The 26,017-nt window shown below is 44.5% G+C and overlaps 1 protein-coding gene across 4 annotated transcripts; it reads left to right on the top strand.

Annotated features, from left to right (window-relative positions):
* Positions 1 to 1,039: 1,039 nt before the first annotated feature.
* LOC111654786 (myomegalin-like) lies at positions 1,040 to 25,202 on the top strand. 4 transcript variants are annotated; one of them, XM_087173897.1, is made up of 41 exons: positions 1,040 to 2,392; positions 3,854 to 3,991; positions 4,093 to 4,212; positions 4,323 to 4,415; positions 4,530 to 4,754; positions 4,841 to 4,999; positions 5,086 to 5,187; positions 5,745 to 5,882; positions 6,092 to 6,271; positions 6,513 to 6,707; positions 6,796 to 6,978; positions 7,053 to 7,169; positions 7,253 to 7,333; positions 7,465 to 7,571; positions 7,680 to 7,822; positions 10,490 to 10,605; positions 10,751 to 10,926; positions 11,099 to 11,447; positions 12,679 to 12,883; positions 13,005 to 13,121; positions 13,225 to 13,487; positions 13,575 to 13,789; positions 14,041 to 14,158; positions 14,265 to 14,382; positions 14,521 to 14,575; positions 16,333 to 16,580; positions 16,659 to 16,763; positions 16,875 to 17,036; positions 17,213 to 17,470; positions 17,589 to 17,720; positions 17,817 to 17,933; positions 18,013 to 18,202; positions 18,290 to 18,411; positions 18,650 to 18,886; positions 19,013 to 19,114; positions 19,320 to 19,537; positions 19,633 to 19,776; positions 19,924 to 20,062; positions 20,503 to 20,549; positions 20,788 to 20,842; positions 22,190 to 25,202. In XM_087173897.1, the coding sequence occupies exons 1-41, from the start codon at positions 1,055 to 1,057 to the stop codon at positions 22,327 to 22,329; spliced, it is 7,467 nt and encodes a 2,488-aa protein (XP_087030023.1). In that variant the 5' UTR covers positions 1,040 to 1,054; the 3' UTR covers positions 22,330 to 25,202. The 4 variants fall into 4 exon arrangements, with proteins under 4 accessions (XP_087030023.1, XP_087030022.1, XP_087030025.1 ...); XM_087173896.1 differs by having other exon boundaries at positions 19,317 to 19,537; XM_087173899.1 differs by lacking the exon at positions 19,013 to 19,114.
* Positions 25,203 to 26,017: the final 815 nt, after the last annotated feature.

The raw sequence follows: 26,017 nt of genomic DNA, 5'->3' as shown, positions 1-26,017 counted from the left end.
AGTCAGGCGAGCGAGCAGAGCTTAGTAAACCGGACCGGAGGAAGTAACCGACTGCCAGGGTACATTACTCCGTCTCTTTCACATTAAACCTTAAATAAAGCGGATATTCGCTGGTTTTACGTTTATTCGTGTGTTTCTTAATGAAACTCGTCGTAATGAATCGGAATCATAGTGGCTATTAAACCGTGAGCACCCCTATTTGACTGCATCCGGCGGCTTCTCTACCCCCCTCTTCCCTGAATGGTGCACTCCGCCGCTGCAGGTCTAGATCAGGCAGCCACCGCGTTATCAGCCCGGAGGATCTCCGACCGCACGGAGGAGCCAGTCTGATGTGCGCGTGTCTCCTTCACGAGCTGTCGGTAACAGCTCTGAAATGAATGAGGAGTCCATTCCTCCGAACACGGACACCGGGGAAAGAATCAGATGACTGTCCTGGGACGCATGTTACTGTTCCGTGTCCGTGTAAAAGGGCAGCGGATTATTACCGATACCCGGTCGTAATGAACCTGATGGCGCGTGCGGTGCGGCTCGTGTGTCCGTGACAGCCGAGGGATGGTGCAGAGGAGCGTGCGGTGCTGTCGGGACATGCTAATCACACAGTATACGGATAAATACTGCATCTGTTTGTCTAGACTTCAACATCTGTGGGGGTGTACGCCATATTCCCGATGCACCTGCACCTCCAGCAAATGAACGGTGATCCTGAGCTGATGGAAATCTTTACATGATAGTTACAGTATCTGTTAATCTGCTTTTACCTCACCGTTTTCAGTGCTGCCAAGAACCACATGTGCAACCATTCTCTACAAGCCTGGAAGACTGCTTCTTCTTTTCTACCTCATCTCATTTCTCTTTAAGCCATTGAATTTAATGCCATTGTGTGGACTGGTGCCATGAAGAGCTTTACACTATATCAGATGCAGAAGGCTTTTTATTGTAATATGTGCTTAGTCTGAGGCAGCTTGAATGACAAATTCATCATAAGGATCAAGGTGTCCTCATGTTAGAACAAATAAGAAATTCTACCACTGCTGCATGATTATAAACCTGTGGAATGCTTGATCTCAAGATGAAGGAGACGTGTCGCATCTGTGGCCGGGAGCTCTGCGGTAACCAAAGGCGATGGATCTTCCACCCCACTGCCAAACTCAACCTGCATGTGCTGCTGTCTCATGCTCTGGGGCAAGAGCTGACCCGGGACGGCAGAGGAGAGTTCGCCTGCTCCAAATGCACCTTCATGCTGGACCGCATGTACCGCTTCGACACAGTCATCGCCCGTGTGGAGGCCCTGTCTATTGAAAGGCTGCAGAGGCTCCTGCAGGAGAAACATCGGCTGAGGCAATGCATTGGTGGGCTCTACCGGAAAACAAATTCAGAAGAGGGTGCAGGGACGATCAGTGGAGGCAATGAAGGACCAGGAGATGGTATGGTGGACATTTCAGGTCTCACCCATGCGAAGTACTGTGCCCTTCTCCAGGATGACCTGGTCTACTCTTTGTATGAGTCCTGGGCTGACGACAGCCTGGACAGTCACCATCACCACCACCCTCAGTGTCCTGTGGGTCCAGGGTCAGAGGTTACAGTTGCCGGCTCACAGCGCTGTGTGCACAGCACTCCCAGGAGGTGTCGAGGATGTTCCTACTGGCGGGTGGCAGACTCAGACTACGAAGCTGTTTGTAAGGTGCCCAGGAAGTTGGCACGGAGTATTTCCTGTGGGCCATCAACCAGATATTCAGCCAGTGTTATCGGAGGTAGTGTGATTGGAGGAATAGGAGGTGTTGGAGAGGGAGACAGAAAAAATGTGGAAGATTCAGAAGAACCCCCCTCCTCTCTAACTCTGGTCCCTGGTTCTCGGGAACCCTCAAGGACATCAGACAGTGATCGCACCCTGGCTGGACGAGCCAGCTCCAGCCCCTCTATAGCATCCCTGGAGACAGCTGAGGAATACATCCAGCCTGGAGCCATAACAGATGGTCCAATGAGCTCCCCCAGGGACGCCATAGATGACCGGATATCTGACTCCCTCTCTGAGGAGCACATAGGAGCCCCGCATGGCCAAGGCTCACCTGGGCTCAGCCTCCCTCTGGCCCTCTGCTTGCTTCAAAGCTATGCCGTCTACCGGCCAGTCCAGAGCCTTAAGGGGAGCAAGCTGCCAGTGCTGATCAGACGGAGCTCCAGTAATGGAAGCAGTAGGCTGGGCTTCCCTGATCCTGTCCTGGGAATGTTGTATGGAACTCCAGATGGAGAAAGAGACAACAACATGCTGACACCTGAGCTGGAGACCCCTCTGATCAGGCTGGATGTCAGGATGGCTCAGGGTCTGAACCTGACTGACATGGAGGATCTATTAGAAGATTTGTACAAAGAGTATCCTCCCCCACCTCCCCACCAGGTATAAATCTTGATGAGGATGGTGATGGTACTGAATACAAATTTTCACTACTCAAAGATGAGGCAACTTGTAGTGAATTTTGCCTATGCACTGCAAATCAGCAATATCTGCAGTGAACCACCCCAACAGGCTTTGATGTTTGACATACAAACAGTGCAGCCTGTCTGCAAAACGATTATTCTCACCACTTTTTTTAGCTTAATTAGCCACATAATCCAGCTGTCAGTCACCTAAATCCTCCCCATGGCCTCTACTACAAGCTTTTATACTCAGGAGGATGTGAACTACAGTGGTGTGTGCGTGTGTGCGTCTTCTGCTTAGTTTTCCATGTGTGGGAATACATTACATGAGCAGTCAGGTGTGGGTAAGAGGTGACACACGACATGGCCTAATTACCTGGTGTGTGTGGGCACATACAAGGAGGTCATTATTCATTTCAATGAAGTAGAAAATAAGATTATCGAGTGAAAACAGACATTTTTCACGATTTATCGAGTGTAAAATATCTTTAAATTTAAAACCAGCATTTTTAATATCTATTTGAAGATGAGGATACACAGTGACTTCTGTGTAGCTGGTAATACTCTGAAGCATGAACACAGTCTGCAGACAGATGAGTCTCCCAGTTTTTCCAGTTATAAATTAGGTTGCAGCACACGATTTTCTGCACCACTATGCGAAAACAAGTGTGTGTTCAGTATTTGCATCTATTAAAAAGCTGACTTCTTCAAAATAATAATCAGCTTTGATAGCTTTTGAATTTGCCATTGAATGAGATGTTCCTCCTTATTTGGAGTGTGTGATCTCGGTTCCCGTGGCTGCTGACTGAAGTAGGTTAGATGTGGGGAGACATTAAGATAGAGTGACTCCAACACTGGCCTATTTTCACTCAGAGCCCTTGAGGCAAAAGTGATCCACGCAATGTCAGACCACCCTGTCATCTCAGTACTGGTTGGCTACTACAGTAACGCCATTTAAGTAAGTTAACTTTAGCATTTCTATTAGGAAAAAATTACTAAAGTAAAATTCTGAATATATAATCTCAGCTTCATGAAACCATGTCAGTATATCATGGTAATAGCCTTCCTTTAGTTTGTGAAAGTTGGAATTATTTATACACTGGTTATGTAAAGATAATGTTAGCACAGAACAATTTGGACACACTCATTCATGCAGATGATCACACAGCACTCCGGAGGCTCTATCCTTGTATCAGCTTTTTTACAAAGTACACATGAATGAGCAGAGTCTCTAAATGTTGTTCACATATAGTGTTACATAATCTGCTGTGGAAGTTATGCAGCCTTTAGCCTCTGTATTTTTCATGTATTCTGAGACTAAAAAGTATCATTCATATATATATATATATATATATATATATATATATATATAGATACGTATATCTTCTTAAAAAAATAATGCAGCTACTCTTCTCTCCTTACTTTATTGTCTTTAATACAGAGTCTCGTTGAGGAGCAGCAAAGTCAGCTGAACCAGTACGAGTGTGCTGCTGGTCAGTGTGTCAGTGAGCTGCAGAAGGCCCAGCTCCAGGTCCAGTCCCTGCAGGTCAAGATCCATGAGAGCGAGGCCAACAATATGGTAAAGACACATAAAATGCCTCTTTACAGTTGGATATGTTTGATACAAGCACACCTGAGACCTGATGACAGCCTAACAGTCATCTCTGTCTACGTCTGCAGAAGCTGCAGGAGAAGCTGAATGAGATGGAGTGTGAGCTGCGTTCTCTCCGCCAGGAATCTCAAAGTCAGGAAAGAACCATTCAGGGCCTCACAGAGTCTATTAGCACAAAAGACAGTGAGGTGTGTGTGTTTTTGTTTCCTGCATTAAGTAGTGAATTAACAAAGGTCAGCCAACATGAGAGGATATCTGTTGAGAATGTCCTCAAACATATGATTCATTCTGCTTTAAGGCCCAGGAGCTGTACCAGATGATTGAAGGACAAAACACCACTCTGTGTAAGCTGCGAGAAATGGCCCACCGCAACCAGTTCACTCAGAGCAAGGTGAGGACTTATGCACATATAGCGGTGCAAACCCTGATCCAGAACCCTCCTTTTGATAGTGAGAAAAATTGTCTTCAGGCTGATGACCTTGATCTGTGGTCATTCCTTCTCCAGGCTCCAGAGGGGGTCAGTGAGTCCTTGACGCTTGCACAGCTTCAGGACGAGCTGGTGGGGGTGCAGAGCTCCCTGTTCTCCCTTGGTCTGGAGCTGGAGGCCAGCCAGAGGAGTCTGAGACAGAGCCAGAGGCAAGGAGATGACCTGGTGAGGTTCAAGGACAGACTGAACTCTGATCTGCAGGAGGCACTGCAGCACAGGGAGGTCACAGAAAAACACAACCAGGTTAGTTTTTTTGTGAATCTGTGAGCGCAGGAAAACCAAACATTTAGAGGCAGAAGCGTGTGTAACCTCTCATCTCTGTGCTGCAGGACCTGCGCTGTGCCCTTCAGAAAGCTCGCTCTGAGCTTCAGGCTAAAGACGCAGCTCTGAAGGAGAGCGATGCAGAGAAGCACAGTGTGCTGCAGGAAAAAGAGAGAAGCATCACACAGCTCAAACGCTCTCTGCAGGACAAGGAGCAACAGTTACAGGTAATACACACTGTGCATACATACACTATGTAGATACACAGATATGCACACATGCTTAGATGTCTTAAAAATCGTTACATCTGTAGGAGAACTCGGACATGTTGGAATCAGCAGGAAGCTCCAAACCAAGAGATGCCCTGCTGGAGAAACTGAGAGAGCGTATTAAAGATAGAGACAAGGCTCTGGAGGTAAAACACAAACTCACACACAATAGTGAGTGGATGGAAAAATGCTCTTAATACTAAAGACTACCCTTCTCAAATACTGTTTCATGTGGATCAGTGTTACTATACCCTATACAAAAACTGTGTGATTCATGGAGCAGCCATGGGAGTCTTGCAGGGAAAATTAATCAGAAAAGAGGCAAGTATGCATTTATTTAGTATGCAAAATCCCTCAAAAACCAGTAGTCCAGCGTAAAATTCCACCACCAGTATACTAAAAGATCTTGATGGGAGCTGTGTTGGACAGACGAGAGGGAAAATGCTATTTTATAATAAAATGTACCATGTAAAGAGTTCATCTTCAGTTGCAGGAGATGCTCCCAAACAAAAATGTTAACTTCATACCCTGATATATTGAATTGAATTAGTTTGTAAGAAAAAAGACCTTTTCAAAACTGCATATTGGCCCCTTTTTTTGCTGTCAACTACAGAGCTGAACACAGTATAGAACATGATAAATGTCACAGCTGCGGGCGCCCAGAATAGCAACAGTGTGATTTATCCCCTTTCCCTGTCTGCAGCGCTCCATCGATGACAAGTTTCGCTGTCTGGAGGATCGCGAGGGCCAGGTGAGGAGGCTGCAGCTGGCCCTCAGGGAGAAGGAACGAGACCTGGAGAGACTGCGCTGCATCCTGTCCAACAACGAAGAGACCATCACGGTACGCTCATTACACACAGTGCAATGATATCAGATCAGTTTATACTAATGCAGTGGAATTATCTGATCTGGAAAGGCCAGGTGGGAGTCATTTTGCCCACAGAATCAGGTCAGAGGTCCATCAGCAACTCCAAAACAATAAATATACATTCTAGATATATGTACTTGAGGTATTATATTTTGCTTTTTGTGTGTGATTGTGACCATCAGAGTCTGGACAGCTTGGTGCGAGGCAAAGAGCTGGAGCTGGAGCAGGCGGCAGAGGCCTACAGGAACCTCCAGTGGCTGAAGCAGCAGAGTGAGGAGAAGGAGAGAAACACCCTGAGAGAGAAAGACACCATCATCAACCAGCTACAGGCGGCCCTGCAGAGCCGCAGCCAGGAGACACAGGTAACACACACACACATGCACACACACACACACGCACACCGTTTTATGCTTTTATTATCATGGCTTCTGTTTGCTGTGTAATTTTCAAAGCTTTGGAAAAACAGCCCTGGTCGGCAAACCTGTGTGTTCACTTTCACAAACACAACAGGTGTGCTGATGCAGCCTTTTTCTGGGTGTATGTTGCTTTGTGTGTGTGTGTGTGTGTGTGTGTGTCTGTGTCTGTCTGTCTGTCTGTGTACAGGATCTGACAGCCGCCCTTGTTGCCAGAGTTCAGGCCGGCCCCACCGAGGTTGTGGAGGAGCTGAAGGCTCGGCTGGCACTGAAAGAGAAGCTGTTCCAGGAGCTGCTGTCAGACCGCAGCCGCCAGTCTAATGAACATCAAACACAGGTCCAGGATCTGCTCAGCACTCTCAGCTCCAAAGACCAGTATCTGCAGGTAGGGCCATGTTGCTGGTACATGCAACTGATAGATTGTACGCAACGAAGTTGAAAAGCCTTCAGCTTCTTCACTCTGTCTCTCTCAGGACTACTCCTACAGGCTGTCCTTGGTGGTTAGTGAACGCACCCGCCAGCTGCAGGAGCTACGCAAACAGCTGGCGTTGAGAGAACAAGAGCTGAGCGAGCTGAGGCGGGACAAGGAAAGGGAGATGGGAGGAGAGACAGCACATCTGCAGAGTCTGCTCAAAGAGAAGGAAGCCTTTATCAAGGTATCTGTCCATGATTGTATTCCCATGCTCTGTGTCCAGTACACCTGATCTTCACAGTATACTTTATTCATTAGGAGCTGATGCAGGGCCAGGAAGAGGCGATGCAGCTGTCTTCTAAAGAGAGTGAGGCAGAGGTGAAGGCTCTCCAGGAGGAGCTGCAGCTGGTACTGAAGAAGGAAAAGGAGGCTCAGGTATCTGTGTGGATGATCAATTAAAACAATCTTTGTTTTTTTTTATATCTTACAAGTTATAGCTTTGTGTCCTCTCCCTGCAGAAGGAGCTCTCTGTTCTGCGTTTGTCTTTGGCTCACCAGCAGGTCGATCGAGTTGCCCCAAAAGACAGCACAAATCACCAAGTAAGATTTTCCTTCATTCCCAGCCAATAAGACAATATTCAGGGGTTTGAATGACTTAAGAATTATGCACCTAATGTATATCTTCACCCCCCCCACCCCCGCCCCCCATCCTACCTGCCAATCTGGTCTAGTGCGTGCTGGAGCAGCTTGTGTCAGAGTACAACAAGCTGAATGACGCCCTGAGGGCAGAGAAGAGATTGTACCAAAATCTCATGCAAATTCACACCAAGAGTGACAGGTAGGGAAGCTGCACCCAGCCCAGTTCCCTGTGAATACAGTAAGTTGCAGTTTTTAATTGCTCTTGCCCTAAAGACACTTCTTTGTTCTCCTCCTCTCCGCCTCGCAGCAGCTCAGAGAAGATCCAGGCCCTCCACACTGAGCTAGACTCGGTTCAGGCACTCCGCGGACAGCTGGAGGGGGTCCTGGCCAGGACCCGTAACATGGCCCTGGTGCTGGACAGGGCTGCTAAACGGCAGCCTGACTTTGGAGGTGGGGATGGGCAGGGTCCAGCCTCCAGGGCTGCAGTGGGCACTGTCACTAATGCTCCGTGATGCTCTGTCTGACCACAGCTCGACTGAGTTACACTCACACTCTTTATGTGAGATGAAGCTGCCTGTAGCAACTGATGGTCAGTTTTATCCTTAAGTGAACATGATAAAGCACAATCTGCTCAGAGTATGAATCAAAATCAAAAATCTGACCCTCAGTCTGCAGGAAGCTTCGTCCAGATGGCGCAAGCACTACTCACAGTGGCAGCTGCCTGTTCAGATTAACCTTAATGGTATGAAGTGGCAACGTGCAACTCAAGAGTCTTATTTATTAATAGATTTCATGAGTGTGGTGTGAATATGTTGTTCTATTGTTTCATGAAAACTGCCTGCGTATTGCTTTGCAGTGCGACTGTTGTTGTATTGCCATTTCTGTGTACTGTCTCTCACCGGTGTCACTCTTCCAGCCTTACTGTCACAGTGAAGTTACGTCTTGTGGAGAAACTCAAGCTCATGCCTTACAGTGAAACGTCTCACCATCCATCATTTGTTTTATATCATCTGTTCGTGAACAGGATGTGCACACTTAACAAGGCCCAAGATACAAATCCAAACAAAAGATGGCCAAGTCGTTCCCCTCAGTTCAGCTTAACCTTGGATTGCTTTCATACTCGCTTTTATACTGTAGACCTGCTCTGCTGTAGTTACATTTTAGTCTGACAGATATGCATGAAACATATAGTCAGCCACATTAGATATAAGGCGCTAGGTGCCTGCTGATTACTTCAAAGTAACGTTATGGTAAGTTAATATGATATGTATTGTTTTTAGTTTATCTGCTTGTTGAACTTCAGTTCAGCTTTGTACCAACATAACAGGAAAATATTATATATATAATAAGTTATTTTACAGTCTGGACTGTGCTCTCTATATAAAGCACATGAGATGTGAATGCCAGAAATAATAGTTGCTCATTAAATATTTATATTAGGCAGAGTACAATTTCTTGGGATGTGTGCCCTGATCAATCATCAAGCCTCAAAGATGGAATCCTTGTCAACACCTCTTTTTTTTTTTTTTTTGTATTTTAAATGCAACGAAAATAAACATGTGCTGGCTTTTTGTCAAAAGCAGCTCTGTTATGGATTTCTCTTTATTGTGTTTAATTGGGAGTTTGTTTTAAGAATATCCCAAACCTGAAATCCCCTGCGTGCTCCTTGATATACCTTCCTTTTTTCCTCAGAGGTCAACCAACAATTGAACCAATCCTCAGTGTAGAGATACTATTTACATGTCATCCTCAGCCTCCTCAGTTTGCCTCCTAGTTTGTCCTAATATACATTTTTATAACCGTAAGAACACACTTATAAATGTCTTGAAACATTGTCACATTTAAATGTCAGAAGATTTCTGTAGATAATTCAGTTTTAACGTTTACTTGTAAACATCTACATCAAGCTAGAATGTGTATTACAAGACATTTCCAATCCAAATGAGTGAGTTTTGTTCATGTCCTTGATCCCTCATGCATGAGATTGTGGCATGGTTTTCATGTTTGCATGGCTGTTCTGCTCTAATGCCCAATTAGATGTTCACTACACTAAAATGCAAAATCCACCAAATAAGGGAAGCTCATGTGAGCCCTTTCACTCAATTATTCCCTTATATCAGAAAAAAACAAATGAAATCCATGTTAGTTTAAATGATAGATACACTGATCAACAGACCCTACAGTGCCTCTTTCTACATGTCCCCAGTATGACAGTGGTGTCAGTATGTAGTGTCACAGTGTGTAAACAGGGCCCCACATTCAGTCAGTTCAGCTTACAGAGCACATTGTTGAATCAATAATAACCCAGCACTTTTGCTCCATGAATTTCCTGCCTTCTCACCAGCGGCACAGAGAGGTTTCATATATTTCACTTTCATCCTTGTTTGCGGGTAGAGACATTTTTAGTTGCCAAATGTCTTTGAACTTTCCCTTGTAATGGAATAATCCCATAATAAGTCGTAACAATACATAGAGGAACTGTAGACATACACACCCATACACCTATGACTCACATCTAGCACTGCGCAGTGTGTGTGTATATGTAGTATGTTCTGCGTATGTGCGGGTCTGTTTCGAAGCATTAGGGCCTATTATGTAAAACAGTTTTCCTTTGAAATTCCTGCTAGTCATTTTCCTCCGAGCCTCTGCTTCCTGGCAGCAAACCAACATCCATTTATGTGTTCCTCCCTCACTCTGTGTGTGAGTGTGTGTACAATATTTTAATAACATGAAATGACACTTATATGCTGTATACATACTATGTTTTAGCACATGATCACCACCGTCCTTTTATGTGTGTGAATATAAATGATCCCAAATCCATTACATTTGTTTTAGTTCACTTTCTCATAAACACACACACACTCGTACTAGGTTGCACCGCCTTAAGTGTGTTTTTGGCTGGCTGGCAATGTATGACATAACATTTCCCTTCAGTGCCACGGCTGGTGATTCAGTGTACAGACAGAAGTGTGGAAAGAATGGGGTAGAGGGTGAACGCTACAGAGGGAGAGACGCAAAAGTTAAAGAAGAAGACGGAGAAACTTTGGATTAAGATTTCAACAAAAGAACAAACAGCAAGTGGATATTGTCCTTATATGGTTTTTGTGTTTCCAGAGCTCAGCACAGAGGAGGAGGAGGGAGACGATGAAGATGGCAGCAGTGACGAGTTCACAGACAGCATAGAGGACGATGATGATAAAGTGACGGCCAGGAGTTTGGCTTTCATTCAGGTAAAATGCTTCTATTTATATTTCAAAGTTAAATACCTTTAAGGCAGATTTGTTGATTTCTTACTGATTTAAATCTTGGAGAATGTACTTCATACAATCCCTTGACTTGAATAGAAATTTAACTTTTTTTCTTTTTCTTTTCTAGACTTCTGTGAAGGCTCATGAACCTGAGGGTGTGACTGGAGGGCTAGCGAGGGGGCTGCTGTCCCAGAGAGCTGATGTAAAGCAGCTTGAAGAAGCAAAGACGACACTTGAAGGCCAGCTCGAGGAAATAAGGTTACAACTGGAGAAGGATGGATACGCCTCTGTGGCCCAGATGAGGTGCGTATTTGTCTCAGATCCTCGGTAAACTTTATGTTTTAATTGTCTAAGAGGACTTCATTGACTCTTGTGTTGTTGTCTCTGCTGTCTGAGCTGCTCAAGAGGTTTAAACCTGACAGCTCCATTATGCTGATGTCGATTTGGCTTCATGTTTCTGTCTGTCTTCCACTAGGAGTGCACTGCAAAGGCTACAGGAGGAAAACCGGGCTTTGAAAGAAAGCCAAGGACGAGCTGGAGTCCTGGGACTGAGGATGAACACAGAGACAAATCACAGGAGTCTGAACCAGGAAGAGGAAGAGGAGGAGTATGAAGAGGAGGAGGAGGAGGAGGATGAAGAGGAGGATATGGAGGAGGAGGAGGAAGAAGATGAAGAGGAGGAAACATCTCCAGTGCCGGTGGGGAAGCGAGGTTCTCTGTGTGTCAGTCCGAGTGAAGAGAGAGGGAAGAGGCACTGCACGAGGCCACGCTCTCTGGACCTGGGAAAGCTGACGTCCCGTCATAACACACACCAGACTGAAACGGTAACAACACACTATACTTTTAAATAGATATATAATAAGGTGATGTTTGAGTGACTTACATCAGCAGCTAATAACTATCACAGAGGAGTTATGAATCTGCTGCAGTAATTAAGAATTTTTTTACTTGTCTTTCAATTTATATAATAATATTGTCAAATAAAGGTCCAGGGGGTAGAGAACATATTAGGAACAGCTCACAGTGCAGTTTGATTCAGCACAACAATGACACCACAGCAAACATGTCAACAACAAGAAAAAGATCTTAGCTGCATCAACACCTCTCTGACACAGTCTCTACAAAACTGAATGTAATAAGATTCAAATATCTTTATTGCATGGTTAATCTGTAGGATTATGCAAGAGATTGTTTCTCATGTTATTTTGTCCACCCTTTGTTCAATATGGTCATTTTTACTATGATACGCAGGCACAGAACTCATTTATGTTTCCCTCCACACATCTGACAATGTCTTAAAGAGAATAAAATGGCAAACAATGGTTGTGGGAAAAGTGCTTGCATAATTTAGCTAAGTAAAAGCGGCAAATGCCATTTGGATGGGAAAATAGCCCATTAAAAGTTCTAATTAGATTTATAAATTGTAAACTTATTGGCAATAAAATATCACAAGTAAAACTTCATTTTGAATGATGGTTAATGTTAAATAATTGAGGTACTGAAGTGTAATCAAGTTTTTTTATATTGTCAATTTAAAAGTCCTTTAAGTAAGTAGTAATTTAAAAATGAATCATGTTTTTAAGCTACAGTATATTTTGCATGTAAAACATTGTTTTGGGAAAGTGAAGAGAACTGCAGCTGGCAGATTAATGATGTAAAAGTGCTTTGTTATGTTCCACCTCTGTGAATAAAGCAGTGTCTATGCTCGCTGCAAAGCAGATTTTAGTGATCACTGCGGGAGCAGCTTTGCCTCCAGGCCCTGCCCTCCTTTTCTCCCTGACTTCTCATCACTTTGCTCTCTATTTACGGTCTCTATGTACCGGTGTGATGTTCTCTTTAGTCTCGTGGTTGTTTACATAAGTAATGGAGCTCTCGCTGCTGCACCTTCCCATGTTAAAATATTCATATATTAACAGTTAGTATCCTGCTGTCCTGCTGTATGTGATGAACATAAGCTCCCACTTGTTAAACCGATGTAAGTGACATACTTTACCTGCAGTATCATCCTCCATCCTTTGTATACATGTCAGTTGCTTACACACTTTATTGCTGCAGGAGGTGGAGCCTGCCGGTGACAGCAGTGAGGTGGGAGCGCTCTGGTGGGATAAAGAGGAGGGTCTCAACGAGCAGGCTTCCCGCCTCCGCTCCGATCTGGCTCTGAGCCACCAGGAGAACAGAGAGCTGCAGGAGAGGCTGATGGTGTCTGAGGCCACGGTCCACGCTCAGGCTGAACAACTGAAGGACTACAGAGATCTCCTCAGTGAGTCATTCTCAAGGACATGTTAAGGGAATGCAGACATACTGGAAAAAAAAGTGTTCAAAAGCACAAACTAACATTTGTTAGTGTACAAGATTTCAGTTTTTCTTTTGTGTCTATGCAGCAGAGACATCGGTCCAGCAAGCCAGTAAACAGGTGCAGGTGGATCTTCAGGATCTGGGTTATGAGACTTGTGGTCGTAGTGAGAACGAAGCTGAGAGAGAAGACACCAGCAGCCCAGGTAACAAACAGATTCAAATTCCTCTTAAATCATAATAAATAACATTATTTTTCTCCTGTGAAACACATTCAACAATATATTTCTGCTTCTCTCCGTTCTACAGAGTTTGATGACCTGGAGATGTGCACATCCCTGTCCCATCAGCAGGACTATGAGGGTGTGGGCAGCAGCTGGTACGCTGGTAACTGCAGCAGTAACAGAGGAGCTTATGAAATGGCGGATGAGTCCTCTCTCCAGCACCTGGTCCAGGATCTGCGCTCACAGCTGACCCGCTGCCACAAGGTGATCCGTGGGCTGCAGCTGCGTGTCCGCTCCCTGTCTGCCACCAGCGACTACGCTTCCAGTCTGGAACGCACCCCTCGCAAGGTACTGCAACATTAATCAGCTGCTCTGTAATACTCACTGTAATATCACTGAAAGTTCATAAACTTTTTTTTAATCCTCACCTTCAAGGTAAACTGGGCATTTGAGACATCACCTGCCCCCAGCGGTGCGGAAGAGGATGAGGGCTGGATGTCTGACACCCAAGGGATTCGCTCAGGGTCCAAACCCAGCAGGGAGCTGCAAGAACTGATGGCACGAGTTGCGTCACTGGAGGCGCAACTGAAGAGCTCCAGACAGGAGGGAAAAGGCCAAGCAGAAGAGGGGAAATGTGCCACATGGCCCGGGTGAGTGAGGCAGAGACAGAGAGGCAGTGGTTAAAGAAAGAAGGGGAAGGGAAGAGGGGGCCTAGTAAGGGTTCGCAGTGCCTGTATATACCCCAAGGCACCTCAGTTTTATCTAGAATTGGTTAACAGATGCACATGGGAATGGTTAGTCATAAGACTTAAAGCCTGTGGTGCTCTGAAAAACATCATAACATTCCTATTAATTCTGAGCCTCCTTGTGTCCCTCTCCGATACTTTTCCTCCCTTCACAGGAAGTACAACTCTCTGATCCAGGCACAAGCTCGTGAGCTGTCGCACCTGAGGCAGAGGATGAGAGAGGGGCAGGGAGTCTGCCACATCCTCACCCAGCACCTGGGTGATACCACAAAGGTACCGCAAACCCTTGTGCATTAATCGATTCTTCATTTTCTGGGCCATGTGCAGACGTTTTATGGTCAATATTCTTATCCTTCTTCAAATTCTCAACAACATTCAGGCCTTTGAGGAGCTGCTGCGAGCTAATGATATTGATTACTACATGGGTCAGAGCTTCAGAGAACAGCTGGCACAGAGCATCGCCCTATCACAAAGAGTGGTCACCAAGATCAGTGGACGTAAGAAACATCTTCCCCTTTGCGCTAAACGCACAGAAAGACACCACTTTACATTCTTGTGGTCTTGTTCTGTCTAAATGGTCTTTCCTGAACTTTGTGTCCCTCTCCTCTTCTGTTGTTTGGATTTGGTTTACACAGGCGACCGTGCAGAGAGCAGTGATGACAAGACGGGCCATGAGTTGCTTGCCCTACGGTGAGTCGACTTTATCATGTCGCCATGCTGAATGTACTGCATGAGCAAAAAAGAATATCTTTACCATAACACAACTTGAAGTGGTGGTAAGGTTAGCTGTCATGTGAGGCCAGTGTGAGAGAGAGATTTAATTTAAGATGGACCTCAGTGCGTACATTCACACCTTCAGTTATATAAGATACAGAGTCCTGCCCATGCATATACAGTATATATATTACATTTGGGAGGTGAGGAGTCTTCATGGTTGGTTGCAGGTGTCCACATGTGTAGGACAGGTGAATGTTTACAAGCTTAAAGATGAGAAATCAGAGCTAATCTGTTTCATGATTCAGCTGCACAGTTTAATGTTCAGATTACGTAATGTCTACAAGTGTTTTTATAGTATTTAGACTCTTCATCACTCGTGCATCAGCAAGGCAACAGGCTGTAGTATCACCTGCGGCACTGTGATCAGTTTATTAGCTCACTGTGTAGAGCACCAGCTCTGTCCTACTGATTAGTTTACTTTGTCATGTGACTCGCTGCAGCATGCGAGGAGCCGTCCACACGGCAGACAGACGGTCGGTGTTAATCCACACACAGGCCAAAGCACGGATCCTTTACTGTTAAGTTGCTTTAGATGAACAGACTTGCAGGTGTCCCACCAGCCGGGCTTAAGAGGCTCAGTGTGACTGTCTTTTGCTGGTGGTACATCACCCTGCTGAGTGCAATCTAAAAGAAGGAGTTATTTATTGATTTCTCTCATTTTGACATCTGCTCCTGTATTTATAGCTGCTGCATTTTTGTTGAGTTTTTTTTTAAAATTCATTTTCCAATAAATGTTATTTATAAGGTCGTCTAGAAGTCTGGGTAAAGTAAAAAAGAAGCAGAAGACATCACAGACTGTAGTCAGCTGTTTTCCCTGCGTCTTTAAAGCTGACTCAGCTCTGTCTCTGGTGCATCAAGGACTTGCAGTTTGTGGACTGGACTCACAGTCAGATGGGTCCCTTGTGGAAAGCTATGCTTTCTAAGAACAGCTCCATATACAGGGACTCCCTGTATTCTTTTTCTGTGGGTCAAAGCCAAGCTAAAGAGACAGCCTTTTTTAGGATGCTGTTGGAGAGAGACAGGGAGGTCATGCTTCAACAGCTGAAACAGTAAGAGACGCACACGTAGTCCACTTCACATTTACATTAAGAACTCCACTGTAAAAAAAAACACAAATACTGGTAAATGGTTGTGGATTGGTCCAAGTACAGCTGAAGGTCTGCTCGGATAATATAATAATATGTCATTTTATCTAGTAGTCTGAAGTAGTTACTGTGTTTCCCACAGCTCAAGGAAGAAGTTTTCAAATGTCTTGTTTTGACTGACCAACAAACAGTCAATAATAAAAAGCTATTCTGTTTAGTATCATACACAGCAAAGAAAAGCATCAAATGCTCATTTGAATATGGAGCTGGCGAATATTTGGCTTTTTGCTTTAAAAATGACTTAAACAGTTATTTGATTATCAAAATAGTTTTTTTTTTTTAAACTGATTGATTCGACTTATCATTGCAGCTCTGCACTCTCTTCATGGATACTCACATGCAAAAATGTTCTGTCCTTAATTTTCAGTGAATGTGAAAAAGATGTGGTGGTCTTTTCTTGTTTTGATGTTACTGACAAATGTAAACGCATCATGTAAAATTTGAACTCTGAACTTTGCCAGGAAACACCCTGCCTCATTTCTATCAGCCCAGAGTGCTGATTCTTGTCCCTGTGTACGCCTGCAGGCTAAGTAAGGAGCTGCAGCAGAAAGATAAAATCATCGAGTCGCTCCACACCAAGCTGCATCAGCGTCCTGAGACCCCGTCCAGCTGCCACGCCCTCTCTGAGACCACCGACCAATCAGACAGGACCTCCTTGGTGTCCGACGAGTACAGAACCAATGAAGACTTGGAGCTGTGCTCTGATTTAGACGCCAGAGAGTATCAGCAGGAGCACCGGCTGCAGCAGCCAGGACACGGATCAGAACCAGACGGTATTGTTGAAGTTTAAGCTTTCTTTCTCTCTGTGAAATGTCTGTTCTATCCTTTCACCTTCCATTCCCCTTTTCTAGTCCGTCCATATTTCCCTCCTCCTCATGGGCTCCTCAAGTCCTCCAGCAGCTGTCCCAACATGCTTTGCTCAGCCCCTGTGTCTTTGACCAGTCAGTCCTCCAGAGGTATGGGACTCATAGATGGCTATGACTTGCAAAGAACCCAAAAATCCAGATTTTCTTTTCCTCCTCTTCCTCCATGTTCTGTACCTGTCACTTCCTGTCATTCTCCTCCAGCCCTTTTCAGTGAACCTGTTTCCTCCTTCCTCTCTGTCCCCTCTGGCCCTGACGTCTGGGGTAAGGAAGTCACTTCTGACCCCCGGCCCAGGGCCCTGTCTGTGATCGCTGTTCGCCCAGAGCTGGACACGCTGTACAAACAGATGAATGAGCAGAACAGGGGTGAGGGGCAAGGGAGAGTGTGTCATGTGTGAAATCAATTGTAATTTAAAGACTTAACTGTCATAATGTGTACTGTGTGTATCCACCGTCTCATAGTCCTCTCTTGTCCTTTGAGTGTTTTCGTATCATGTTTCCCACACTTCTTCACTCTTCTGTGTGTCTGTTTATGGTTACAGGATTTGCTGCTCCCCATGACAAGTCTCTCTTCACACTCTCACCCGGTGCCCACAACCAGCACAACCTCTCCAGCTACAGCCTGCTATCCCATCATGCCTTTCAACAGTACCAGCTGGGTGGCATCCCTGAAGGCCACTCGCTGGAGTCTGACTCAGGTCTAACGACGGGCGGGCCTTTGTGGGACATGGAGAACATGGTTCATCCAGTTGGAAGCTACCCTGGATCAGCTGGACACCAGCCAGGAAGCAGCCATGCAGGTGTGAATAAGTTATGTTGTGTTAACATCATAGGCTAATGATCTATTAGGATAATTAGCTGATAATTGGAAATGGCTGTTCTTAATGTTTGATGTTTGTAATGTCTGTTTGTCCCTAGGGGTAAATTTGATAGAGGAGCACCTGCGGGAGGTGAGGTGTCTCCGTCAGCGTCTGGAGGAGTCCATCAGGACTAATGAGAGGCTCCGACAGCAGCTAGAAGAGAGACTGGCCACCACTGGGCGTGACGGAGGTACTGTAGCCCTCCTCCACTTGAGAAACACCAAACATGATCACTTCTCTCTCTTGAAGAAATTACATCAAATAACTTCTGTTTTATTTTGTCCAGGGGCACCAACAAACATCTACATACAGGGGCTGGATACCGTCACTCAACTGTCCAATGAGATCAGAGTCCTGAAGGAAGAAAACTTGGGTTTACAGTCGCGCCTGCAGGCCAGCACAGGTGCTATATCTGAAAGCCAGCTAAAGTTTTCCTTTGGAAATTTGCATGTTAATTCATTTGGTCTCACCTCTTCCCTCAGACACGCGTGAGGAGGTGGTGCAGTTGCGGGAGGCCGTGTTTACAGCACGGGCACGACTGAAGCAGGCAGAGCTGGAGGCCGAGCAGTGGAAGGAGGAGCTACGGCGCCTTCAGACTCACAGCCAGGACCAAGGACAGCAGATACACACATTAAGGCAGGAGCGACAGGCCAGTCAGGAGAGAACCAACAGGTCGGTGTGTTCATGAGCATATAGAAATTATGCCTGTTTTAGCATTTCTGTCATTTGACCACACAGTATTTGTGTGTGCATCCTCAGGCTCCAGCATGAGGTGTCTCTGCTGCAGCAGCAGCTGTGTGAGAGCAGGGATCTCATCCACTCCCTGCAGAGTGAACTACAGGTTTACGATCGAGTGTGTTCCAGCACAAAGGCCAACAAAGGTCAGAATTGTAATAATGCACTAGCTATACTTAATATACTTCTTTTTTTAAATAGAAAAAAAAGTTGGTTTCCTGTGGCATTCCTTTACTTTGGCGCCATCTGGTGGTAGTATAAAGAATGACATCATGGTAGACCCATGCACACTGACATGAATAGGTTATGCAAGCAAAGACTGTTTCAGTTTTTTATTCAGAAATATGTCCCAGGCTCTCCAGTGACTGTGTATTTTGTCTTCAGGCTACCTGTGTGAGCTCCCAGGTCTACCAGTGGAGCTGGGAGAGCTGCTTGGAGAGGTGAGGAGTCTGCGGGCCCAGCTGCAAACCAGCGTCCAGGAGAACAGCGCCCTCAAACAGCTGGAGCTCCACAAGCAGCTGGAGCAGAAGCTGGGTGTCGGCTCCCCTCGGACTCCCTCCCTCTCTGCTCTCACTGCCAGCCCTCAAAGAGAAAACTTCTACAGACGACAGCTGCTGCACGGTGAGACACGGGCTTCTAGATGTTGCTCCAAAAAACTACAGCACAAACTGTTTGTGAGGCTCGTTTGCTGTGGTGTGGGTTTTGCATTGTGTCCAAGCCTGGTTTGTGTATCTGTGTGCTCCACAGACCCAGCTCCATCTCCACCAGTCAGGGACATTGGTCTGTTTAACTGCGGATCTCCCGGTCCTCCCTACTCAGACCTGGACGACAGCCATAGCACTGCCAATGGTGTGACTTAACCCTGAAACTGCATGACTGCAACTAAATCTCTTAAATTTTTTGCCTTTTTATAAGAGAGTGTATTGCTGTGTAACAGTAATAACTCATTGTTATGATTCTAATGTGCTTGTCGCCGGTTTGTTTTAATCACTTCTGAACACTTACAATAAAAAAAATACAATAATGTCATTTAAAGTCCTTTTATCTCCAGCAGACCCTCTCGACCCTCACTCTGAGCTGGAGGGGGAGGCCCCCGACGGATCGTTTGCGAACCGTAACGGCCGCCATGCCATCGGTCACGTGGATGATTTTAGTGCTCTGCAACAGCAAGTCCTGGAGGGCCGGAGCCTCGTCCAGCGAATGGAGACCACCCTGCAGGCCTGCCTCGGCCCGCCACTGCTGGAGGGCAACCAGAAACAGGGCAGCGAACTGGTGAGAGCCACAAGGCCAAATGAAAATTTTTAACCAAGCGCTGCCCACAATCATCAAGTAATGACTGCAGATATCTAAATCTGTTCTTTATGCAGGTTCTGGACTATGGATGTGTGAAGAGTCTGCTTTCCAACACCAGGACTCTAAGGCAGATTCTGGAGGAGGCGGTGTCGCTGCTAAAGATGTTCTGGAGGGCTGCTCTGCCCAGCACCGATCCCTCCATCCAAAACCTCAAGAAGGTTTGGAAATACATTATTATCATGACAATAGTCTGATCTTCAAGAGCTGTGTGAAGTAAAAAAGTCATGCCATGGTAACAAATATACTGTGTGTGTGTGTGTGTGTCATGTGTGTGTGTGTGTGTGTGTGTGTGTTCGTGTGTGTAGGAGCAGTGTATGCAGGAGGAGATCTTGTCCCTGAAACTGCGCGTGTCAGAGCAGGAAGAGGTTCTTAAGGGGACGATTCAAAGACTGAGGAGCACCAGCCGCACCAAGGAGAGCATGGAGCACTTCATAGTTAACCAGTGTAAGTGTTTCTCTGTGTGTGTGTGTGTGTGTGTGTGTGTGTGTGTGTGTGTGTGTGTGTGTGTGTGTGTGTGTGCGTGCAAGTGTAAAAACAACAGACCTAATAAGGTAAAGGAAGTGAGACAGAGAGGCATTCTCAGCAGACAACATTGCCCTTTCCTTCTTAGAAGTGCAGACAAATTCCAGGTTGGGGTTTAGACAAAAACAATAAATGAGGCAATTATCATCCACAGATCTGTGATACACAGGCCTCTGTGGATTTTACTGAATAACACAAGACTGCTTCTTTCAACCCTGTTCTGAATACAAAAAAACCTAAAAGGAAAGTTGTTATTTATATATGTGTAGCACATATAGTGCTGATTTGTTTTTAACATATCTGTGCTCTTGTGTTGTTGTAATAGCAGTACAAGCATAAATGTTTTCCTTGTTTTTTTGCAGTGTCGAGGACTCGTGATGTGTTGAAGAAAGCAAGGACAAATTTAGAGGTAAGCTGCATCACTCATCCAGGATATCATACATAATGTAGGTTATCTGTGTGCATATTCCATAGGTCACAGTATTATGTGTATCAGTATTGTATGTTGTGATGTCCCCTGGTGTCCTACACTTCCTCAAGTCTTTGGTATTAATGATGCAAATACATCACTTTTGGCTTTTCTGTCTCACTTGTTCCTTCATCCTCCATTTGTCCTCTCCTCTCCTCTCCTCTTATAAAACCCCCAGAAGAATGAGCTGAGACTTTCCTCTCTAAGCTCCTCCTCTTCCTCTCCTTATGCTGGTAATTGTCTGACATCTCGTGGTGTTCTGAATAGGTAGACGTTGTCCCAGATACTCTATTTGAATAAGTGGACTGTAGTAGTATTAGTAGTAGGACTATTCCTTCTAGTTAAACTGTAAGTGTTAAAGTAAATTTCTGTTGTCTGGGGCAGCTTTTACCGAAGTGTGGATTTGCTTTTGTCTAATCATGCTGACATCACTGCTTCACCATCCCATCTGACAGCAAACTCCATCCCAGTTTAACTGTTGACTGTTATTTTTAGCATTTTGTGACATTCCTGCTCTAATAGTGTTTATGAGAGAGAAATAACACATGGGAGATAATGGAGCTGATGGCATGCTACTATTCTGGTTGAGAGTAGAAAACAAGATGACCCCACACAAACACACACACACACACACACACACACACACACACAGCTCAGTTGATACACTTTGTTTTCTACCTGGGACACTTCCACAGCCAGTACCTAGTTTTTTGGGGTGTATGAGTCATACATGCCATGTCATACCATGTTATGCCATGACATGGCCATGTCGAAGCTGGCTGATTGTGGGTTTTAAAGACTTTGAGTTGCTCCTGAAACCACAACACTGGCACCAAATTACACTCACATCAGTCTACTAAGCCACCACTTGTTTAATTGTACGTGACCCGAGTATTAAGGTTGAGTCTACAGCTTCAGACCCCCCACAGTGAGCAATGAGAATAACCGCACGCATAGTTTCCATTCTGTGTGAATTCTGTCACAGTATCACCCAAGGATGTACACACAAACGTGTGACACCGTCATGTGTCTGACTGACTTCTGCCCTTTAGTTTTAGGATTGACATAAACACCTAGATTCTTTCACACCACAAGGCACACAGAAAAAAACACAGCAAGTGTGTGTGTGTGTGTGTATGCGTGTGTGTGTATGTGTGTGTGTGTGTGTGTGTGTGTGTGTGTGTGTGTGTGTGTGTGTGTGTGTGTGTGTGTGTGTGTGTCTCTAATCACTCATTCTCAGCTCTTCATCTGCAAGCAGTTGTACTTTGGGAATGTTATTGCAGCTAATATTAAGAAGAGCGACCTGCCCCTTGCTGTGATGTTACTTGTTTTAAAGAGATAGTTTGACATTTTGGGAAATTTATTTGCTTTCTTACCAAGAGTGAGGTAAGAAGATGGCTACCAGTCTGTATGCTAAATGTGAGCTACACTAGAGCCAGAAGTCGGTTAGCGGAGCTTAGCAAGTTAGCATAAAGGCTGTAAACAGCTGGCCTGGCTCTGTCTAGTTTGTCAGTTTTATTAGGCTGTCAAAGGATTATTGAATATTAACTTTCCCTCTCTGCTTTTGTCCTTAAATCCAGCTGAGGACCCAGGAGATGCTGCCAGAGAGCGGCCTGCTGATGGCAGTTTCCTGAAGACCGGCTGTGCTTCCAGAGCTGCTGGGGCTGCAGCCGGTCAGCGTCCTCCAACAAGGAAGCGCAGCAGCCAATGCCTGCTTTAGACTTTAAAAGAACCAGCCTCAACGCTACCACCTCTGACCTCTGACCTCTATGCTGAAACCGCCAATACAACTCCCCAACACCCACCCTCATCCTTCCAGCGCCCCCACCCCCACACCAGCCTGCCCTCTCCCATTCTTCCATCCTTCCCCCCTCTGGGCAATATGTGCACAGTATAATCTGCACCTTGAGCCTTACCAAACTCCCCTCACTCTCTGCCCCCTCCCCCAACCACATGTATTATTGTCTTTGAGTGATGCAGTCAGCAGTTTGCCTTGTCGTGTGTGTGACAGAAGAAGGTGTTTGACATGTGCCTCTGATGGTTTCAGTGACGTGCGTCCTACTGATGGAACTGGTTGAAGATGCTCTTAGATTCTGATCTCAGACCAGATGTATCTTTTCAGTCTGGTTTCAGTGGAGTTAAATCACAGAAATGTTGAGGGTAATCGTGCTAATTTAAGTTAGTGTCAAATTACCTTTTATTTTTGAAAATATGGACAAAGAATTGACATTGACATTGGAGAATTTAAATTTTTCTTATACTTGAGAGAACTAATTACTACTTGTTACTTAAAATAAAAAGTTTCTAAGATAGCCCCCGGATCTGTCTATAAGAGCATCCTCTCCTGAGAGCCAGACAGCCTGTGGACGGAGTAGATGAACATGCATGTTTAAAATGGCTTGTGAGAGGAATTCTGCACACGTGTACACATATCTATATGTGATTGAACTCAGCTCACTCAAAGACAAGACATCCTCAACTATGACTGCCGCAGAAATGTTTACTTCTCGTGGCGCTTTTATTAACGAGGACGTCTTTTTTTGCAAATGCAATGCAAATAACAATGACACCCACAATGTATCACTAGACACAGTTGAAGAATGTAGAGGAGGTAGGCGATCACTGCTACATAGTTGTGTACTAGCTATATCTGTATTTGTGGAGGAAGCTTATGAATGGTATGTCAGCCATCAGCCAAGGGTCATGAATAGCAGAGAATGGTTCCATTTCAGTCACAAGCCTCCTCTTTTAGCTCCTAATGGTGCTTTTTGGCATCAAGCTGCAGTCGTAAAAGTAATGAAGAGTTGGGTCAGTTAAATTCTTTAGGCCACTTTGTGATTGGTCAGTTGTGATTTCTAAGCTGGATGTACATTAGAGTAGGTTAGAAAAAAAGAGGTTAATGTGCTCAAATGGAACCAGGCTAAACACGCGTATTCAAGCTCCTCTGTAGGAGTTCTCATACGAGCATGTGCAATAATAATATTGTTTCTTGAATGATCATGCTGCACCGGGTTATTATCATTATTTCTTTGCCTGACACTGGATTATTAGTCACACTCATAATAATGTTAGGAAACGATCAGTGTTATGATTGTAAGTTTTTTCTGGAGTGTTAATGCATGACAGAGATTGGTAAATGGTAAAATCTAAGCTATGGAACAGGGGATTGCCAATACTTGCCAAAGTTTGAACTTCTGAACTCTTTACTTCACTTTGACTTGCCTTATCCATGCGAATGACAAACTGATCTGAAACTGATACAGAGGTGTTTTCTCTTCAGAGGGCCTCTAGAACCACAGAGACGGTAACCGTTAGACAGCGGGTTCAGTTTATTTCGAATTGTGCGACAGAAATTAGCTCCTTTTTTGGACCAAAACGCAACAGTGGATTTTTTCCCACAAGGCCATATGCTAAAGTCTTTATGTTATTTCTCTTGGTTCAGGCCATCTTAGCATTCCCATGGCAATGGCAATATAGGTTATTAAGTTCTCATAGATAACACAAACTTTGGCAGGCTACTGGCGGGATCATTGTTCTATAATTCACTCACTTATAACTACAACTTCACGTTTGGTTTGATGTGTTTTCTTGCTGTACATTTGCCATTTTATGCTGTAAATAACCTGCTTTTTCTGTATAAACTTTACTTTTGTGTGTGTGTGTGTGTGTGTGTGTGTGTGTGTGTGTGTGTGTGTGTGTGTGTGTGTGTGTGTGTGAAAATACATACAACATTTGCTTTTTGCAAAGTTGATTATCTGGGTAGCTGTGCAATAGCTTTACATATTTTATTTTGATGTTAAACATCATTGTATTACAAGTGTGTTTGCTACATTCACTTCCTGCAATGTATGATTTATATGCAGTGTATGTTAGAGGATTGTGTCACTTTGAATCAATTAGTCACATAGATGTGTCTGATAAGAAATCATAAACTATGCCTTCATGATATGTAAGACACAGATCACAATACCATCCACCTATAAAAAAGCTCTGATTAATGTTGCTTCGCTTGCCTTTAAATTTAGTTTGAGAGCTGCCTCAGTCTGCTCTCAGTGGTAGAAATGGCCTTGAACTAGCGCGCGTCTACCTGAGATCTGCCAAACTAGGTTTTATTTGCGCTCAAGTCTTGAAGAAAAGACTAAAGTTGCCAAGTATTTCAATAGAGGTAAAAAGTTTGATACTTCCTTTTGAAATTAACGAAGTTAAAAGGGAAAAGTTTTGAAGAATTGTCTACTGTAAAATAGAACAAAAAGCCAATGACTGGAAAGATTGTGAATGCTGGACCCACAAAGCACCTTGTTCGAGCGTAAACAAAGCCTTATTGCTATTTGTTATTAAGAAGGGAATCAAATGGCAGTTTGAAACAATGTATTGTTGGTCCTGAGTTGCGTATGTATATACTGCTATTTGATTGGTGCAGCTTTTATGTGACTGGAAAGCAGCTTTGTTTCTGAGTTTGTGTATAATCAACTAGAAAGCCGATACAGGACTCATATGGATCCTGTCTCTGATGACAGTAAACAGTGTGTTGTGTTGGCACAAGTATTATCAATGAAAGATTTTGGGAAAGAAAGAATAAAACACTTAAAAGTTTGTGTTTTGTCATAGTCTTTTTCAATGCACAGTTTTGGTTCCAATTTAATGTTGTTTTCATATTTGAGTCCTGATTAACTTCTGCTTTTGCTAGTAGATAACAGTCAGGCTTCAGATAGACGTCTAAACACATCATTTGGACAAAGCAGTTTAGTTCTATTTTAAATTGGACTGTGGTACAATGAATTCTGGGTAAATTAAATTATTTTTTCAAAATAAAATGGCCGACCGAGTCAACACATACAATCGCACAGCTGTTTATCCCAGCAGAAAATGTTTGTCTACTGGAAGAATTCAAAAGTTACAAGGAAGTTTTACTTGGGAAATTCACCGAAGGGTGTAACAATAAGAAGAAAAATGTGGTTTGGAAAGAAATCGCAGCGACAGTAAACAGTGTCAATCCCTCTGTTTGGGGGTCAACCGCGGCCCACTGCAGCCCACCAGCAGCCTCCCGAGAGAGACAGACAGAGGCCAGTGACAGCCAAGAGAAAACAGGTAAGATTAGGCCAATAATGTCTCTAGTGATTGTTTGAATTATAGCAGTCAAGAGAAAAAGTTTTACTCAGTGTCTCAGTGGTTTTGGTATGCTAACGGTTGAGCCGGTAGCTACCTGCTAACGATTTAAGATACAGCCTATGTGCAAGCTAGGCAAGTTACATGTCAACAAACGCTACAACTTGGCCTTCAGTAGTGCTGTCGGTGTTTATTTTTCTTAGCGACCCTTTCTTTGACTGGATGAGACAGCAAAGGAGGAGAGGCAGTTACTGTGGTCTCTAAAAACTCTTTCACTTTAAATTGCTCTCTCCATCATAATG

Source organism: Seriola lalandi, unplaced genomic scaffold (assembly GCF_002814215.2).
Source record: "Seriola lalandi dorsalis isolate HSWRI2012SDOR001 ecotype SW California unplaced genomic scaffold, Sedor1 jcf7180002054290, whole genome shotgun sequence".
In the NCBI taxonomy this organism is placed as follows: Eukaryota; Metazoa; Chordata; class Actinopteri; order Carangiformes; family Carangidae; genus Seriola; species Seriola lalandi.
Note: the sequence above shows the minus strand (reverse complement) of the source record. Positions and strands in the feature narration are given on the sequence as shown.

Coding starts and splice junctions, on each gene's coding strand:
- LOC111654786 (XM_087173896.1), top strand. CDS start 1,055: ATGCTTGATCTCAAGATGAAGGAGACGTGTCGCATCTGTGGCCGGGAG. Junction 3,992..4,092: donor AGAGCGAGGCCAACAATATG/GTAAAGACACAT, acceptor CTACGTCTGCAG/AAGCTGCAGGAGAAGCTGAA. Junction 6,979..7,052: donor AGAAGGAAGCCTTTATCAAG/GTATCTGTCCAT, acceptor TTTATTCATTAG/GAGCTGATGCAGGGCCAGGA.